The sequence below is a fragment of the Passer domesticus genome, chromosome Z (assembly GCF_036417665.1).
Source record: "Passer domesticus isolate bPasDom1 chromosome Z, bPasDom1.hap1, whole genome shotgun sequence".
Taxonomy (NCBI): domain Eukaryota; kingdom Metazoa; phylum Chordata; class Aves; order Passeriformes; family Passeridae; genus Passer; species Passer domesticus.
This window is the reverse complement of record NC_087512.1, coordinates 81,867,667-81,883,160: the sequence shown is the minus strand read 5'-3', so window position 1 is coordinate 81,883,160 and position 15,494 is coordinate 81,867,667. Positions and strand designations below refer to the sequence as shown.

Genomic DNA, 15,494 nt, shown 5'->3' with positions numbered 1-15,494 from the left:
TGGGAATGCCACGGGAAGACACCACTGTGTAAATCAGGGCAAGAGACTAGCACAATTCCACATCATCCCTTGATTTTTAATGTTAATGTGCTGCTGCCAATTGACCTCTGCTCATTCCCCGGTTCTAGAAAGTTCTGCGCCCCCTGCTCGCCTCATTGGTTTCCCCTAAGAAACCACGCCCTCTCTGCTTTCCCATTGGTGCAGCCCATGTCAATCTCGCTTCAGCTCTGCCCTGACCGCTTTCCCATTGGATGATTTGGCCTTGACCCCGCCTCCCTCCCCCAGTTGCATACCCTGGCCCTGCCCCTGCCCCGTTGAGGGGAGCTTGTGCTCCTGTCTCTGTCCTCATCCACACCCTTGGATTTTTCCTTAATAAACCCTACTGGATCATCCATGCCAAGAGCCCTCCTGTCTCTCTGGTGAGGCTGTGGCTACCCCGTTTGGGCTCAGGTGTCTGATGGGCTGGGGGAGTTGTCAAAGTAGCCCAAAGAGGAGATACCTTCAGCACCTGCCTGGGGAAACCACCTGGCCTCCCACACCAAAAAAAAAATTAGCAAGGAGCAGGTCCTTGACTTAGGACTCGTGGTTATAAAGCCCAGAGAAAAATGATACTCAGTAACTTAGAGCAGCCATAAGCGCCTTACTGAGAATTTTTCGTGTCCTTCTCCTTGCTTTGCTCTCGAGTGACTTGGTCTCTAGAAAATGAAAAATAAACTGCAAAAGTTTTGAAAACTGTGCTTACCCTCCTGATGTCTGTCTGGAGTAGGCATTTTCTGCTGTTTTATCATGTCTGTGAAGCACTGGCCTGAGAATTTTATGTCTTTTTCATTTAACCTGACATTTTACTCATGAGGAATAGTGAACCCCCTCCGTTTGTGCAGTCATTGGCAAGCCAGATAGAGAAAACAAAATTAAAAAGGGGCATCAGTGACACTTATGTAAATGGTAATTATTCATATTAGCCTAAGGAGCCATCAGCACCTGCGACAATACTTTTTTAATTTTTGAAGCGGTACATTGTAAAGTTTTTGTGGGTATGGGGTTTCCTTGGGTTGAGTTGAAGCCAGGTCAAGGGAGGGAAGGAGATGGTCCTGTTCCTGCATGATGAGGAATGTTATTATGTCATTGCTGGTGACTTTCCACATGAGCATAATGTTGCCTCTCCTCCTACATAAATCTTGTTGTGTCAGACCAGTTATGCTGCACCATCACTTGGTTAAAAGCTCTGAAGGGTCCTTCTTTCTGTGGTTAAAAGCTCTGAAGGGTCCTTGTTACCCTGCAGCCTTTAATAGTCAAATGCTGGACATTCTTCCATCTCCTTTTGTGCAATGTGAATGTTTTCTGAATGCAGACAGGTCACCTGGTATTTTCAATGTCAACAGAAATTTACATGCTCATAATCTATTAAAATTGAGGGAAGGTATATATGGATTTACTGATATTATATCTTATTGGTTTCAAGATTCCCAGATACATTATAACACTTCATGAACTTTTGGCTCACACACCACACGAACACGTTGAGAGAAAAAGCCTTGAATTTGCTAAATCTAAACTAGAAGAACTTTCAAGGTAAGATTTTTCTACCTTCTATCTGGTAATTTTGAATTACAGGTTTTGAAAAGAAAAATTAGTTTTTCTTTATTATTACTTGTTTTTGCTCTTTTAAAAAGATATGCATTTTAGAGAACGGGATCAAACCCAAAACAGAAGATAAAGAGAAAACCGAAAATATGTCAGTGTAATATTTTGTCTGTTCTATTTTTTTTTTTTTTTTGGTCAATTTTAAATCTCCAAGTGTCTCCTTGTATTTTGGTTAGGGAGAATTGAAGTCACTATAGAAACCACCTACTCCTGGGTTACGAACAGAGCAGTTTTCTTTACATAAAGAAATTTTATTTTTCTTAATTTACAGAGAGAAGGAAATTTTAAATAATCATGGTCTTGGAAAGTACTTAGTTCTGTATCTGTGTCAGAATTTTAGCATGCTTCTGTGAAAATTGACTTTCATATATGCTTCAAATAATGCTAGATAAGCAGGAACTAAAGATAATATTCTGAGAACTTTTGCTCCCTGTGGAAACCTGCACAGTGAAGCTCTTCCCTGAACCCCCAGACCTTTCTCAGATGTTCCTCTCATCAGCCCAGTGAGAAATGTGTTTCTCCTCTCTGGGAAATGCAGTTTTCTGCTGTGAACAAAGAGACCATGAGTGAACTCCAGGATATAAATATTCAGTGTCTGGAGTATTCACTAAAGATGTGCTTGGAGAATGTTTAGTTGTAAAAGATCTGCACGAGCAGATAAACCAGCTTTGGACTGGCTTCATCACGTAAGTCAGAGTTCACTGCTGATCCAGCCGATTCACCACTGAACACTCAGAGCTGGAGTCTGAGACTGACTGATCCTCTCTGCTCATGAAGTCAGTAGAGACCTTAAATGTAAAATAAACTGACTCATTTCCATCCCTTTAAGGTAGTTCTGAGGGGGGAGGAGATTCCAGAAAGTGCAGTCCAGTCCCACGTCGGGAAAATATCATTGCAAGATCATATAAGCTCCTGGGTCGGTTTCAGCACTAAAAAAAAAAAATTAAAAAAAAAAAAAAATCTGTATTTTTCTCTGTAAGGGGAGAATGCCTATTAAAAAAAAAAAAAAGCAGCAAAGGAAAAGAAATACTGAAATATCAAAGCTGTGTTTGTTGAAGGAAGGGAAAGAGGAAAGGAAAAAGGAAAGGAAAAAGGAAAAAAAAAAGGAAAGGGAAAGGAAAAGGACTGAATTGTAAATATGAAGCAGGGACAGAGTAGGACCCTAAATGGAGAGGAAATTTACAATGTGCCCTCCACAATTCTAGGCAACACTTCCCTGTTTGTGGCATTAAGGATCAGGTTCTCTTCTATCAGCTGTGAAGTGTTTGCAGCTCAGTGGCATCTGTCAGATGTGCTCAGGAACAGTCACAAGTCTGCCAAATAGGCTCCCCTGCTGAAAAATCAAAATGATCACAAGAATGACTGGAAAAGGAGAGGATAAAAAGGCAGGAGACCTGCTCTGGAGTGCAGAGTGGAGTGGTGAGGCACGGGGTGGGTAGATCTGTAGCAGGTGGTGAAGGGCATGCACTGTGTCTTCACAGACACAGCAGGTGTGAGGCACGTTTTGGGGAGATAAAGTGCATTTTTTGTCCCCAACAGAGTGATGCACGACGAGGTGAGTGACACAGAGAACATCAGGAAGAACCTGGCCATAGAGAGGACCATAGTGGAGGGCTGTGACATATTGCTAGACACCAGCCAAACCTTTATCCGCCAAGGTAAGACATTGCTCTGCAAAGCTGCCCAAAATTCATGAAAAAAAACTGCACTGGAGGCAGCAGGGCTCTCACTGCCATCGCCAGGCTGGGCTCTGCACTGGGCACTTGTCAGCATCCTGAGCCTGCCCCCTGTCCCTGCAGGGTGAGTCACAAAGTGCCCTGAAAACAGATGATTTTGGGCTGTGCTTGGACCTCAGGTCTGTGCTGTGCTCTGCAGGAAAATCAGCAAAGCCCCCCTGGGACTGTGCTTCACATTCTGCCTGGATTGTGGTCCCAAGGGGATGAGCAGCACTCTTCTCTCTGTCTATTGATGGAAACTTTCTGTTGAAAATCAGTTACAGCAGAGGTGGAATTTGTTGTGAAGTTCCAAAAAACTCTGCTGGAATAACATTTCTATTTTAAATAAGGGACAGGGTTGTTGTTTTTTTTTTGCCAGAAATTGCAAATTGGTTGCAATTCTTACTGGATGGTGTTTACTTTAGCTGCTTATTTTTCTCCCATTTATATAATATTTTACTTTTGAATCTCTTGAAGCCAGTTACTGGGCTTGTACACAATAACTACAGATCTGTAGTGCAGGATTCTGACAGGTTTTGCTCCTTTGTGCTGAAAAGCCTTAAATATACTCAGGAAAGGTTAGAAATATAATTTAGGTGCATCTCTTCATGAAACCTTTTTCAGATAACCTCGGCAGAACATCTGGTATTTGATGGGACCATATTGCACCTGGTAATTAATAGTCTTTCTGTACATTTTGTAATACATTTTATGCTGTTTCTGTAGTTATGTGGCCAAACTATGAATTTTCTGTGATAACTTCCAATATTATTTTTACAATAAACTAACAATATTGTTTTTACAAACCCTATTAAATTATTTGATTCTTCATTAAATGTATGCATTTGTTACCTCTAAGGTGTTTTATGAATATGGCTTTCAGAAAAAAAAAAAAAAACAAGTTGTTTTTTACCCACAGCCAAATAATTACAATGCTGTGATTATCCTAGGTTGACCTGTACTATGAAATCTAATTACAGTTCAGAATTTTTTTCAAGATTATTACAATACATAATACAAATATGTATTTTTATTTATTGGGGTTTCCCATTAAAACTGACTAACAGTGTTTTGTCCATGTACTCACTGCTTCATCGGTGAAACTTAGAATTTTTTTCTGAGAGAAAAATCGATCTGAACAAATTACTGTTGGCTTGTCAGGCCCAGGCCAAACCCTGTAAGTAAATTAAATTCAGATTTATTTCTAGGCACACAGTCAGAGGGCAGTGGACAGGAGTGTGTGTTACAGAAGGTTGTATCAGCTTATCTGCTGGAACATCCACTGCCTGTGACTCTGTGCAAGGGCAGAAATCTCAATAAAGCAAATGAAGTAATGGAGCCCATTTTCCTTTTACATGTGACACTGGGGTCACTTTGGCAGGGTGTCCCTCTCCTCTGGTGTCAGTTAGGCTGCCTTTTGCTGTGTTGATCAGTGTAGAGGGGCACAGGAGCCTCTTTTACAGCTTAAAACAGGAGAGAGGCGCCACTACCTTTGTTCAGGCTTTTTTTGTGGATGTTAATGACAACTTTTTCATGTGTCACAGACTTTACATGTTTAAGAAGAGATTGATTCTGTTGAGTTGTGCATGTTGAGACCACGGGAACTGTCCCTGGTAGTGTTTTGCAATGCAGATTGTGAATTCTCCTTCGAGTTTCTTGGGGTCTGATTTTCTCTGCCTCTTAGTTAGGTACAGATGTTATAGTCAGGTGCACAAACAAGTGAGGAACATTTTCCTTGTGAGGCTGAAGGACACTCAGGGAGTCTCAAATCTGTTGATACCCAAACAACTGAACACCCTGAACCCCTCTGGTGCCTTCAAACACTCTGATGCTTCTGCCATCAGCTGCTGTGAATTTACCTCTGCTGATAAAGATGTCATGACCACAACATCAGGCAATAGCTGGAGCTGGAAGGGACTTTGGAAATTATCCATTCCAGTCTCAAAGCAGCACCCTGTGGGGGAGGTTGGTTTCTGCCATGTCCAGTCAGTATTTTGTTGTGTCCAAGGACAGAGACCCCGCAGCCTCCCTGAATGAGCAACCTCTTACAATGTTTAACCCTCTGAGCAGTAAAAACAAACAGCAAAAAAGAGTAAAAAAGCCTGAAAACCTCCAGCGTGGGGAAAGCCAGATTGAGCTGGTCAATCAGACAGTTCAGTGTAGACTTCTGAATGCCTGTGTTTGTTTATAAATACAGCCTTTTATATTCCTTGGATTGAGCAAAGGCTGAGAGGGTGACTGCTGAAGCACTGAAGTGCTGAAAGTGCTTAGGCCCGAGGCTGGATAAAAATTCATGGGATTACACTATTGTCCAAACTATACTGTTAGTGAATGTTCTAAAATTAGCTTCACTTGCTCATGGCATCTGTACATTGGCCAATTGTGACCATTTTTTCCCTTAAGTGGAAATCTGTGGTAAAGCCAATGGCCAGTTTTGTTAACCACTAAAGCCTGATGAGAATGCCCAAAGTCCTTGCTTGGTGTCAGCCATGCATTTGTGTAGATATGTTCCTCTCTGCACATTTGAAAGAGAGAAAATGCAGTCTTGTTTTCTGCTTTTAGAGAGAGGTTTGCTCTGTTTTACCTTATTAAACAGTATTTCAGCTCCGTGCAAGAACATTGTTTAACCTCTGCCCGTTATGAACAGAGCATGTTAGTCCTGAAAGCACTCTAATGAAAATAAAAATAAGTAAACAAAATTACCAGTAAACTTACCTCTGAAGCATATCATATTTATAAGTACTATTACTCTACTGAGCAAAGCAGAAACAAAATGTACAGATTGAATATTGCTACTCTAAAAGTGTAGATGGAATTTTAGGACTAAAAGTACCTTGGGGATTTTGTCTGGGAGTTGTTTTGAACATGCTGGCCTTGCAGTGTGGCTTGGGGGACATTCTGTGTAACATGGAAAAGTCACGATTCCAACACATGGAAATGATCTCCCTCTCTCTTACAGCTGGGGCAGGTTGGCTGCTTGTCCAGGGGAAATGCAAACAGCCAGTAAATGTTTAGGGGTTTGGGTCAGAATGTAAGTGAATCTGAGATGTTCCAAACTCCTCTGCAAAATTCTAGAGCATAACTTCACTGTTCTGTTTTGGTGACACAAGTTGTGTTACACGCGTTTAGTCCAAACGTGAAATGTTTGTCAGAGAACGCTGTTCTCTGGCAAATTTACTGCTGTGTATTTTCCCATGTCAGCAGAAGTTTACATGTTAATAATTCAAGGCTACTTAAATATATAGAGACAGCTAAGTGTAGGAAAAAAAATGTAGATGAATAGCACCTTTCTCAGTTACTGCAGTTTCTCTGTTTGTTAATTTAAGATTGCATATGTGAACTTTGAGAAGGATAATCCTTTTGACAACACAGAGTAAGAGTTGCAAATCTAATATTTCATGGGTAATTCTGTCAGGCTGGCATTGTGTCAGGGTGCCACAACTACTCTGAGCTTTGATGCAGCTGTGCCATTTCATATCTGGAAGGGGCAGGTCAAAGCCTTCTCCTGCTGCTTGTTCTGCTGTGCAGCTCCCTTTGCATCATCACTTTTTTGGTGCTTTTGTGACCTTGCTCCTATCAGGGAGCTAAGTCAGCTGCCTCTTCCCAGTATTATTTTCCTGCTGGTGTGGCTGTGTGAGTACCTGATGCTGGAAGAAGGCACGAGCCAGTGTAAAGGTAATAGTGAGGAGAGATGTGTGGGAAGGAGACTTGGAGGTCTCTTGGCTGCCCTGTCTGCTAACAGCAAGTTGTATGGTAGAAATATTTCTGTTTAATCTACAGAGGAGTTGCACTTCACCACCAAATTTAACTCCTGCTCCAAATTTGGAGGTGATACACATGGTGGGATCAATCTGGAGAAGTTGGTCACAGACTGGGATGTGAAACAGCAAGAGAAGCAGAGCTGTCCCCAGCCTGGAGCTCTGCAAAGCAAAATTCAGGCTTATGTAAGCAGGTTCAATTTAGTTCGGGAGTGTTTTACTGGTAACACATTTCAGATGAGCTGTGGAGAACTGACAATTATGCAGTACAAGATAAGAAGAAGAAATGTGCTTCATATCCCTCTCTCTTGCACATGGGCACACACACAAACTCTCTTCCATCAAAAAGAACTTTCCCATGTTCTTTGCATTCTCTGTCTCTTTGGTTTGGAAGTGTCTTTTGCAAGTGTAGTGGCTGTCAGAATGGTGTTTGCTGTTCAGCCACATTTTGTGATTAATGGCCTCTCAGTGTGTTTAATTGCCCACTCAGCCCTGGATCTAATCCTGCCATGTTAGTCTAGACTGTACTTGAGTCTATTTATGATAACAAACAAAGGGAACCTGTGCAGTAAGAAAGGATTGACTTGTGCTTGAAAGAGATGCTGATACACATTGATACTGCAATGAAGAATTGTGTTAATTAATGTGATAGTGATAGCTTGAGCACTGCCCACTAAATATTACTGTAATGCAGTAAATTTTTCACTTTCATTATCAGGTTCCCTTATCCAGGTCCCCTCAGTTGAGAGGGGAAAGCTGAGTAAAGTTCGCCTGGGCTCGTTGTCTTTGAAGAAAGAAGGAGAAAGGCAATGCTTCTTGTTTACAAAACACTTCTTAATTTGTACAAGAAGTTCAGGAGGAAAACTGCATCTTCTTAAGGTATGGACTTCATATTATAATTTAATTTTCAAAATGAAAACACATCTTTGGTGAACTGTCAACATTTTGATGTTTTATGGGTTTCATGTGAGCTTTGCATTAGTGGTTATAAACAAAAGTGGGTTGGTGCACAATATTTAACTGCCTTGTCTTTTCATTGCAAGTAATAGAATTCAGTCAAATTTCTTTTATTAGACCCAGTTAATTCTAGTAAACTGGGGATTAGAAAAAAGGCATTGATGTATCTATTTGTTTGAAGTAGTGAATAAATTCAGTGTATGTAGCACTGAATTTAAGTCAGTTTTCAGTGCATAAATCAGTCAGTACAACCCTGCAGAATTGCCAAAGAACATTTTCCAGAGCTCTAATAAAATTAATTTTCAAAGTCAATTCAGTTTTCCTGAACAGCATGTTCTCTTAAAATAAAATGTCATCTAAGAACAATCTAGTTATATTTCTATTCTAGTTGAGAATCAGTCTTTCATAGTGCTGGCTTGTGGTTAAGAGATGTTGGTAGTTCATAGAGTGTGTTATGTTGAATGGAATTTTAATTTGGCATACCAAGAGGTTATTAAGGGTCACTTTGCACCTCTTATGTAGTTCAAGTACTTATGCAAAATAAATAGAGTGTAATGGAACCTTTAAAAAAATCTTGTATGTATTTCACTTAAATTCAGAAGATTAAATTCTAGTTAACTGTTTTTGAATTTGTGAGCAAGTCTGTGTGTGGCATATATTAAGGTGTGGTAAAAGTCAAAGAAGTTTTATGCATTGTACTATTGATCTGCTGGATTAGGAAAGCATTATATTAAATCAGTTCGAGTTTAGTTCTTTAAGGAAAAAATGTGCATCATGAAATTGATGTGTCTTCCTCAGAGCTCTGAGTAATGTAAAATGTTAGAGTCAGGCCTGTCAACATTTAAAAAAACCTGTGACAAATGGGAATAAAAACATTTGTGTGAAATGTGCTTTGTTTCCACAGACAGGAGGTGTTCTGTCTCTGATAGAATGCACACTGGTCGAAGAGACAGAAGCGAGTGATGATGATTGTAAGTTAAATTCAGCTGTCAGTAGTAAGTACAGTTTCTAGTTTCCTAAAATTAGTACCTTTTTTTTTTTTATAAGAGCAAATAGATATGTTGTTGTGAATCCAGTAGAATACAGTGTAAAACTGATACATTAGAAGTGCTGTTCCAATAATGGACATGCTGGCTTGGATGGGGCATTGATTTGTTGTATTTGTTCCTGCTGTTAACACCCCTTACTGGGTTTTCAAGAGGGTTGGCTGGAGAAATGTGACAAATTATTTGCTGGCTTTTGTATTCAAGTTCACCCAGAGCATTTTGGGAAATAAAATATTAAAAAAATTTTGAAAATAAAAAGAGTTAAAAAGAAAAAATAAAAAGCCTTAAATAAGCTTCGTAATAATTTGCTTTCTGGAATACCTGGGAGTTGACTGATTTGGAAGAATTAATGGGAATTTTTTTTTCTTGGGCTCCCCACAAATCAGGACTGCAAGCTTATTCAAATGGAATTACAAAATACAGTCTCAGGCTGATTTTATTGTTACTCCTTTCATCGTCCATCCTGCAGTTTGTCTAGTTTTACACTTGAATTATGACAGCAGTTTTGTTAATTTGAGTGATACTTGTAGTATGATAAGGATGTATTAGCATACAAGTGTTATAATAAACTTTATCTTGAAGAGCAAATCCCACTATTTTTGTGCTTGGCATATGTGAAGAACAAAATGAGTTGCTGGATAATTAATTGGATTTGCTCTTTATCAGTAAGATGTTTTATAGCATTTCCATTATAAATGAAATCACTGTTTTCTTTTTCCCATGCTGTGACATTTCATGTTGTGACTTTTTTTCTCCCCCTCTGGCTGTAAAGCCAAAGGTTCTGGGCAGGTGTTTGGACACCTGGATTTCAAGCTGGTAGTGGAGCCCGCGGATGCTCCTCCTTTCACTGTTGTGCTTTTGGCCCCATCACGGCAGGAGAAAGCTGCATGGACAAGTGACATCAGCCAGGTACCTTGTGCTTTTCTGTCTGTGTGTGAAAAGCCAGATGTCTGCTAAGGAAGGCAGGAGCCTCCCCAGAAATGGAAAATGCAAACCCCCTCCCTCTGAATTATTGTAATTTTGAAATTAAGGGGCTCTCGGGCAAAGATAGGGGAATAGAAATAACAGTTCTTCACCATGAAAATTAAAAATACAAATGTAATAGTACAAAACCCCAAACAAACCACTGGCAGAGTGAGAGCAGGAGCTGCCCCTGTGGGTCAGGGGGTGGCACAGTCCCATCCCAGGGTGGCTCAGCCCTCCTGCAGTGCCAGCTGTGCTTCTGCTGGAGCAGGGATCCTGCACAAGGGGGGAGTTTTCCTCTGCAGCTCCAGGGCTGCTGGAGATGGGCCTGGTGCTCCTGTGGGAATGCAGGGCAGGAGAAAGCTGCTCCTGTGGGAATGCAGGGCAGGAGAAAGCTGCTCCTGTGGGAGTGCAGGGCAGGAGAAAGCTGCTCCTGTGGGAGTGCAGGGCAGGAGAAAGCTGCTCCTGTGGGAATGCAGGGCAGGAGAAAGCTGCTCCTGTGGGAATGCAGGGCAGGAGAAAGCTGCTCCTCTGGGAATGCAGGGCAGGAGAAAGCTGCTTCTCTGGGAATGCAGGGCAGGAGAAAGCTGCTCCTGTGGGAATGCAGGGCAGGAGAAAGCTGCTCCTGTGGGAATGCAGGGCAGGAGAAAGCTGCTCCTGTGGGAATGCAGGGCAGGAGAAAGCTGCTCCTGTGGGAATGCAGAGCAGGAGAAAGCTGCTCCTCTGGGAGTGCAGTGGGCAGAGGCTGCTGTGCTGTTCCAGGCTCAGATTGTATCCAGGTAGGAATGCTTGGCTCCTGCCCTGGGCAGAGCATCTCCCCATGGGATGATGGAATTTGATCAGCCATGCAGGGACACTCAGTGGCCAGGAACAGCAGAGATCTCCTGGAGGGAGGATTGGCTGTGGGAGAGAGAAAGAAAACTGCCCAATGATCAGAGGATAACTGCCCCACCACTGACAGGTGGAAATGGAATATACACCCCCATTTCCAGCCAAAGACATTTTTTCACCTGGTTTTGGTGAGGTGTTCCTTCACTCTGAGCTTCTGAAAACCAGCCTGACACGGGGGTGATGAAGACCTTTGATTTGCTGTGAAAAACCCTTAGTGCTGCCTGTTCCCCTCAAAATTCCGTTGCATTTGAGTCACCAGGGAAGTGTGTTTCTCAAGAACAGAGATGGGGTATAAATTTCAAAATTGTCCATGTACAAGCATAGTGGTAAGTGTTTTTATGTTTAAGAAAAGCCCATCTAGACACATATTTTGATTTAATAAGGATAGTACTGGTTTATTCATGATTTTTGTACAGATCAAAACCACCTGAGTCCTAGTGTGAAAATGATACCGTATCACATGAATAATGAAGTAAGAAAATGGGATAAACTCTTTTTTCCGCCAAAAATGAATACTAACAAACCATTATAAATAATTGCTGAGCATTCTGACAGCATGCAGGAACTGTGTTGTGAATGAACAAAAAGAGTGTTTAAAATTTTTTACATGTCAGGGATATGTTGTTGGCATTTTTTAAAATTGCTTTTACTTTAAACATAATAGACAAACTTTGTCATAATCTATTTGTGGAAAGCAGTTGAATGCAAAAAAAAAGCCCAGAAACCCTAAACTTCCAGCTAACCAGAGCTAAGTCAAGGCTATTTGTGTTTTGTTTATGCACACAAATAAGAACATTCATCTCTCGTAGTTCTGAATTCTGCTCCTATCCTCTATTAATTTAGAGAGAAATAGCTGATTAGAGGAATATCAGCATGGAATGTCATGCATTTTCAAAGTTGGTATCATTGCTGGCAACATCTCCAGATGAATCATCATCATAATGAGGAGAAATTGCTTAAAAAATAAGAATTCTGACTTATTTTGTGCTGGATTAACATTTTTGAAACAACAAAAATAGGCAAATAAAAATTTCAAAATATAGTATGAGCTACAGCTTGCTGTCTTACAGACAGACCTGGTTGGAGAATTTTTTACAAAACAGATTTTCAGGTAATTATTGTTGTTCCATTGACATGTAAAATTACAGGAGTTATTTGCTGGCATGGAAAGACCATTTAAGAATGCTACTAAGTCCATTCCTAGCCTAAATTATAATAATTGTAAAAATCATCTGATACCATGATTGGTGATAAGGGCTTCTTTGAAATATTTCAAGGTCAAATAGGGGAAATATAAGTACTTCTATTAAATGTGTTTCTCACTGCTTTTAGGTAATGATTTGAGAAAATCATACTGTGAATTACTGCAGCTGCACTTTCCAAATAATCTTAAAATCCTGAATTGAAACCCACATAAAACTGCATAGATGATACTTTAAATTTGTAACTGTAGATGTAATCTAAACCTGAAGAGGCCTGTCATTATCAGGTTTGAGCAATCCAGTATCAGTCATTGGTTTGAAATGAAATGTTCCAGAGCCTGAAGGCTGCATGTATTCTTGAAGTCAGGATAAATGTGTGTGATAATTTCTGAAACTCCTTTTTACTGATGTAAGGAGATTGTCCATATATATATATATATATGTATATATGTGTATGAATAAAAGTAGAAAGTGTAAAGCAGACAAGAGGCCTGTAGGGTTTGACAGAGATCCAGCCCCTTCCCCAGCTCTGTTCCCTTCTTTGGGCTCCTCAGAACTGCATAAAAGTGCACATAAAAGTCTCTCCTAATTCCCAGCCTCAAACATTTATACAAGAGTTTGCAGGGAGCAGCTTGGACAGCTTCCTCACGGCTGCGTTTCACAAGGAGCACCACTTGAACTTGTTTTTACAAATGTGTTTCTGGAAGCTTTTTATATTCCCTTCTGGTCTTTTGCACGGAGTAGAGGTTAAGGTATTACTGTACCCCTTGGAGTATAAAGCATTCTGACTTTCTTGTGGTCTTGATTTCTCAAGCTTACACTCTTTCAGGAAATACTAGATATAATGAGTTTTGTTCCCTTTCAAAGGAGCTTCAAAGGAAATATCACTTCCAAGTCAAAATACTTAATCATGTGGAAAAAAAAGGTTTCTGAACAGGATACCCTGAGAGGCAAAGGCCAGAGAAGCATTTTTTCATTTGGGAAAATACCTTGTCTTAATCAGCCCATACCCTGCAAAAGCTGTGCTTCGAGCTTACAGGGATATGAAAAGTGTTTTGAATTTAACAGTTCTCAATGTTTATTTCCACAGTGCATTGATAATATAAGGTGCAATGGATTAATGACAATAGTGTTTGAAGAAAACTCCAAAGTCACAGTGCCACATATGATCAAGTAAGTGCAGCAGAGAACAGAATAGATTCTTGTGTTTCCTCAATAAAAATTTTATCAAGAGAAAGAATGTGCTTAGAAAATGCAAACCTTTAATTTTTCTTCCTCCCATTTCAGTTGAATGGAACTGATTCTCTATCCCAAAACATATATTTTCAAATCCCTTTCTTGGAGTTGTAGGGATCTCTCAGAGTGGTGAACTCTCAAGTCACAGTGTTGGATCACAACTTAGGTTTTTCTGGATTTTGAGTAGTTGGCTTCAGTTATGCCTCAGATGAATGATTTTGTTCTCAGGTTTTCTTTTTCATCTCATAATTTTATTGGAGATTTTGTACAAGTCTTCAGAATTTATGTGCAGACAATTTCACCATTTTCAAAGGTATTTCATTACATTAGCCAAAGTTTTTGTTCTCTATATTTCTGTTATTTCTGTTAAAAGATTACTTTCTCTCATGATTTTAACTGATCACATCAAAGTAGCACCATTGTTTATAAGGTTGTTTCCCTTGCCATTGGATTCTTTCAGTTGTTTACTGTAATAAGTGGTTTTTGTTTCTAGTGACATATTTTCACTACATGATTCCAGATTTTTAACACAGCTTGGATCTTCTACATACTTCAGTTTACATGAGTTGTACTTACTAGAATCCAATGAATATATAAGTAAATGAAACATAAGGATAGATATAAAACTATTTCCTGTCTCACTATTATCTGTCACATCTCTTGGTTTCTCCAATGCCTCTTCTGTAGTTGTTTCCTCTCCTCTCTTTGTGCTTAGAAATGGGAGAGAGAAAGCATTTGGGAATGTACTGTTAGGGCACACACCTTTGATCTCTGGAAATAAGGCATTTTATTGTCTGCAGCTTTATTCCAGGAACTCTCCAGTGCATAAAAACTTCTGTCACCTGCTGAGTTTTAAAAGTACATTTGTCCCCTTTCAAAGTACAGCAGGACCTCAGTCCCTATGCCAACAGAAGGAATATTAATTCTGAAGAACATACAGGACCTTCATAACCGACACGGATTTGGTGTTCTCCTTCTTAAATTTGAAGGAAGCTTGAAGCTTGCCTGATCTGCAGCACAGTTTGACTTTCAGAGTCAGATGTCATTGGATGATATAAACAAAAAATTGCTGCTTTTTGGAGGGTCTGTAGTAAGAAATAAGATATTTTTTGTTGTTGTTTCTTTTATGTAATACAGTGTAGAATTGTGTGGAATATCCTTATCTTTCTTCTCAGCAAATCCAATAATGTTCAACAAAAATATGGGGTGTATTGAAAGATGCTTTACTTAGTATTCATCCTGTTTATTTACAAACTTAGCAAAACAGAATTTGAGGGGAACCCCCCCACCCTTATGGATAGGGTTATGTAAATGATTCTTTTTTTTTATTTTCAAGCGAAAATTTATTGGTTTTTGGTTTTGGTTTTTTTCACTAAAATAAAGGTTTTTCTTGGTTTCTGCTTTGAAATTTGAGATGTTTTGTGCTGTTTCCTATTTCCTCTCTTAAAACAAAAATTAATTCTTGGAGCTGAAGGCAGGTGTTAATTTGCAGGTAAGCCTTAAACCTAGCTAAGGGGTTAATTTTTAGGATCCATCGCTTTATTGTAGATAAAGGTTGATCCCAGCAGAAAACATTGCAATGAATTATCCCATACTGAGATTTTAGTAATATTGACCTATGGGCCACAATAGCCTGAAAGAGACAAGAGGGCACAATTCTGCCACCTGTTCCATTTCAGAAATGTAAGCATGATTAACAGTTTCTTAGGCTTTGAAGTGTAAAGCATTTTCCAGAAATAAAATTTAAGTTCCCTTAGGTATGGAAGCAGTTTTCATGACAAATTAAAAGTTTTCCTGCATTGATGAAACACAATAGTGCGTAAATGTTTGCTGCTTTTGTGTTGACAGGAACAGCTAAGGGGGTATCACTCCTTTGATGCCTTCAGAGGCTGCCTAGAGCAGAGGCTAGACAGAGTTAAAGGAATAAAGTGGGAATTTATTGAAAATCCCTCAAAGGCTACACAGTGGGCAATACAAGAGCCTGGCTGTGGCTCCACCCAAGATGAATCCAAGATGGACCCCAGATAGACCCAAGATGGACTCTGAGTCACAAGTTCTCACACTTTTATGAGTTTTGGTCCA

General features: G+C 39.9%; 1 protein-coding gene across 11 annotated transcripts in view; it reads left to right on the top strand.

The window, feature by feature from the left end:
• RASGRF2 (Ras protein specific guanine nucleotide releasing factor 2) overlaps window positions 1-15,494 on the top strand; it is a 128,072-nt gene that overhangs the window by 59,159 nt on the left and 53,419 nt on the right. For 6 of the 11 annotated variants that reach the window (XM_064402913.1, XM_064402918.1, XM_064402910.1 and 3 more), the window contains exons 8-13: window positions 1,463-1,572; window positions 3,184-3,302; window positions 7,836-7,996; window positions 8,979-9,070; window positions 9,885-10,029; window positions 13,267-13,349. In XM_064402913.1, coding sequence (XP_064258983.1) covers window positions 1,463-1,572; window positions 3,184-3,302; window positions 7,836-7,996; window positions 8,979-9,070; window positions 9,885-10,029; window positions 13,267-13,349 — 710 coding nt within the window. The remainder of the gene's footprint in view (window positions 1-1,462; window positions 1,573-3,183; window positions 3,303-7,835; window positions 7,997-8,978; window positions 9,071-9,884; window positions 10,030-13,266; window positions 13,350-15,494) is intronic. The other 5 variants (XM_064402912.1, XM_064402917.1, XM_064402916.1 and 2 more) reach the window with 2 other exon arrangements.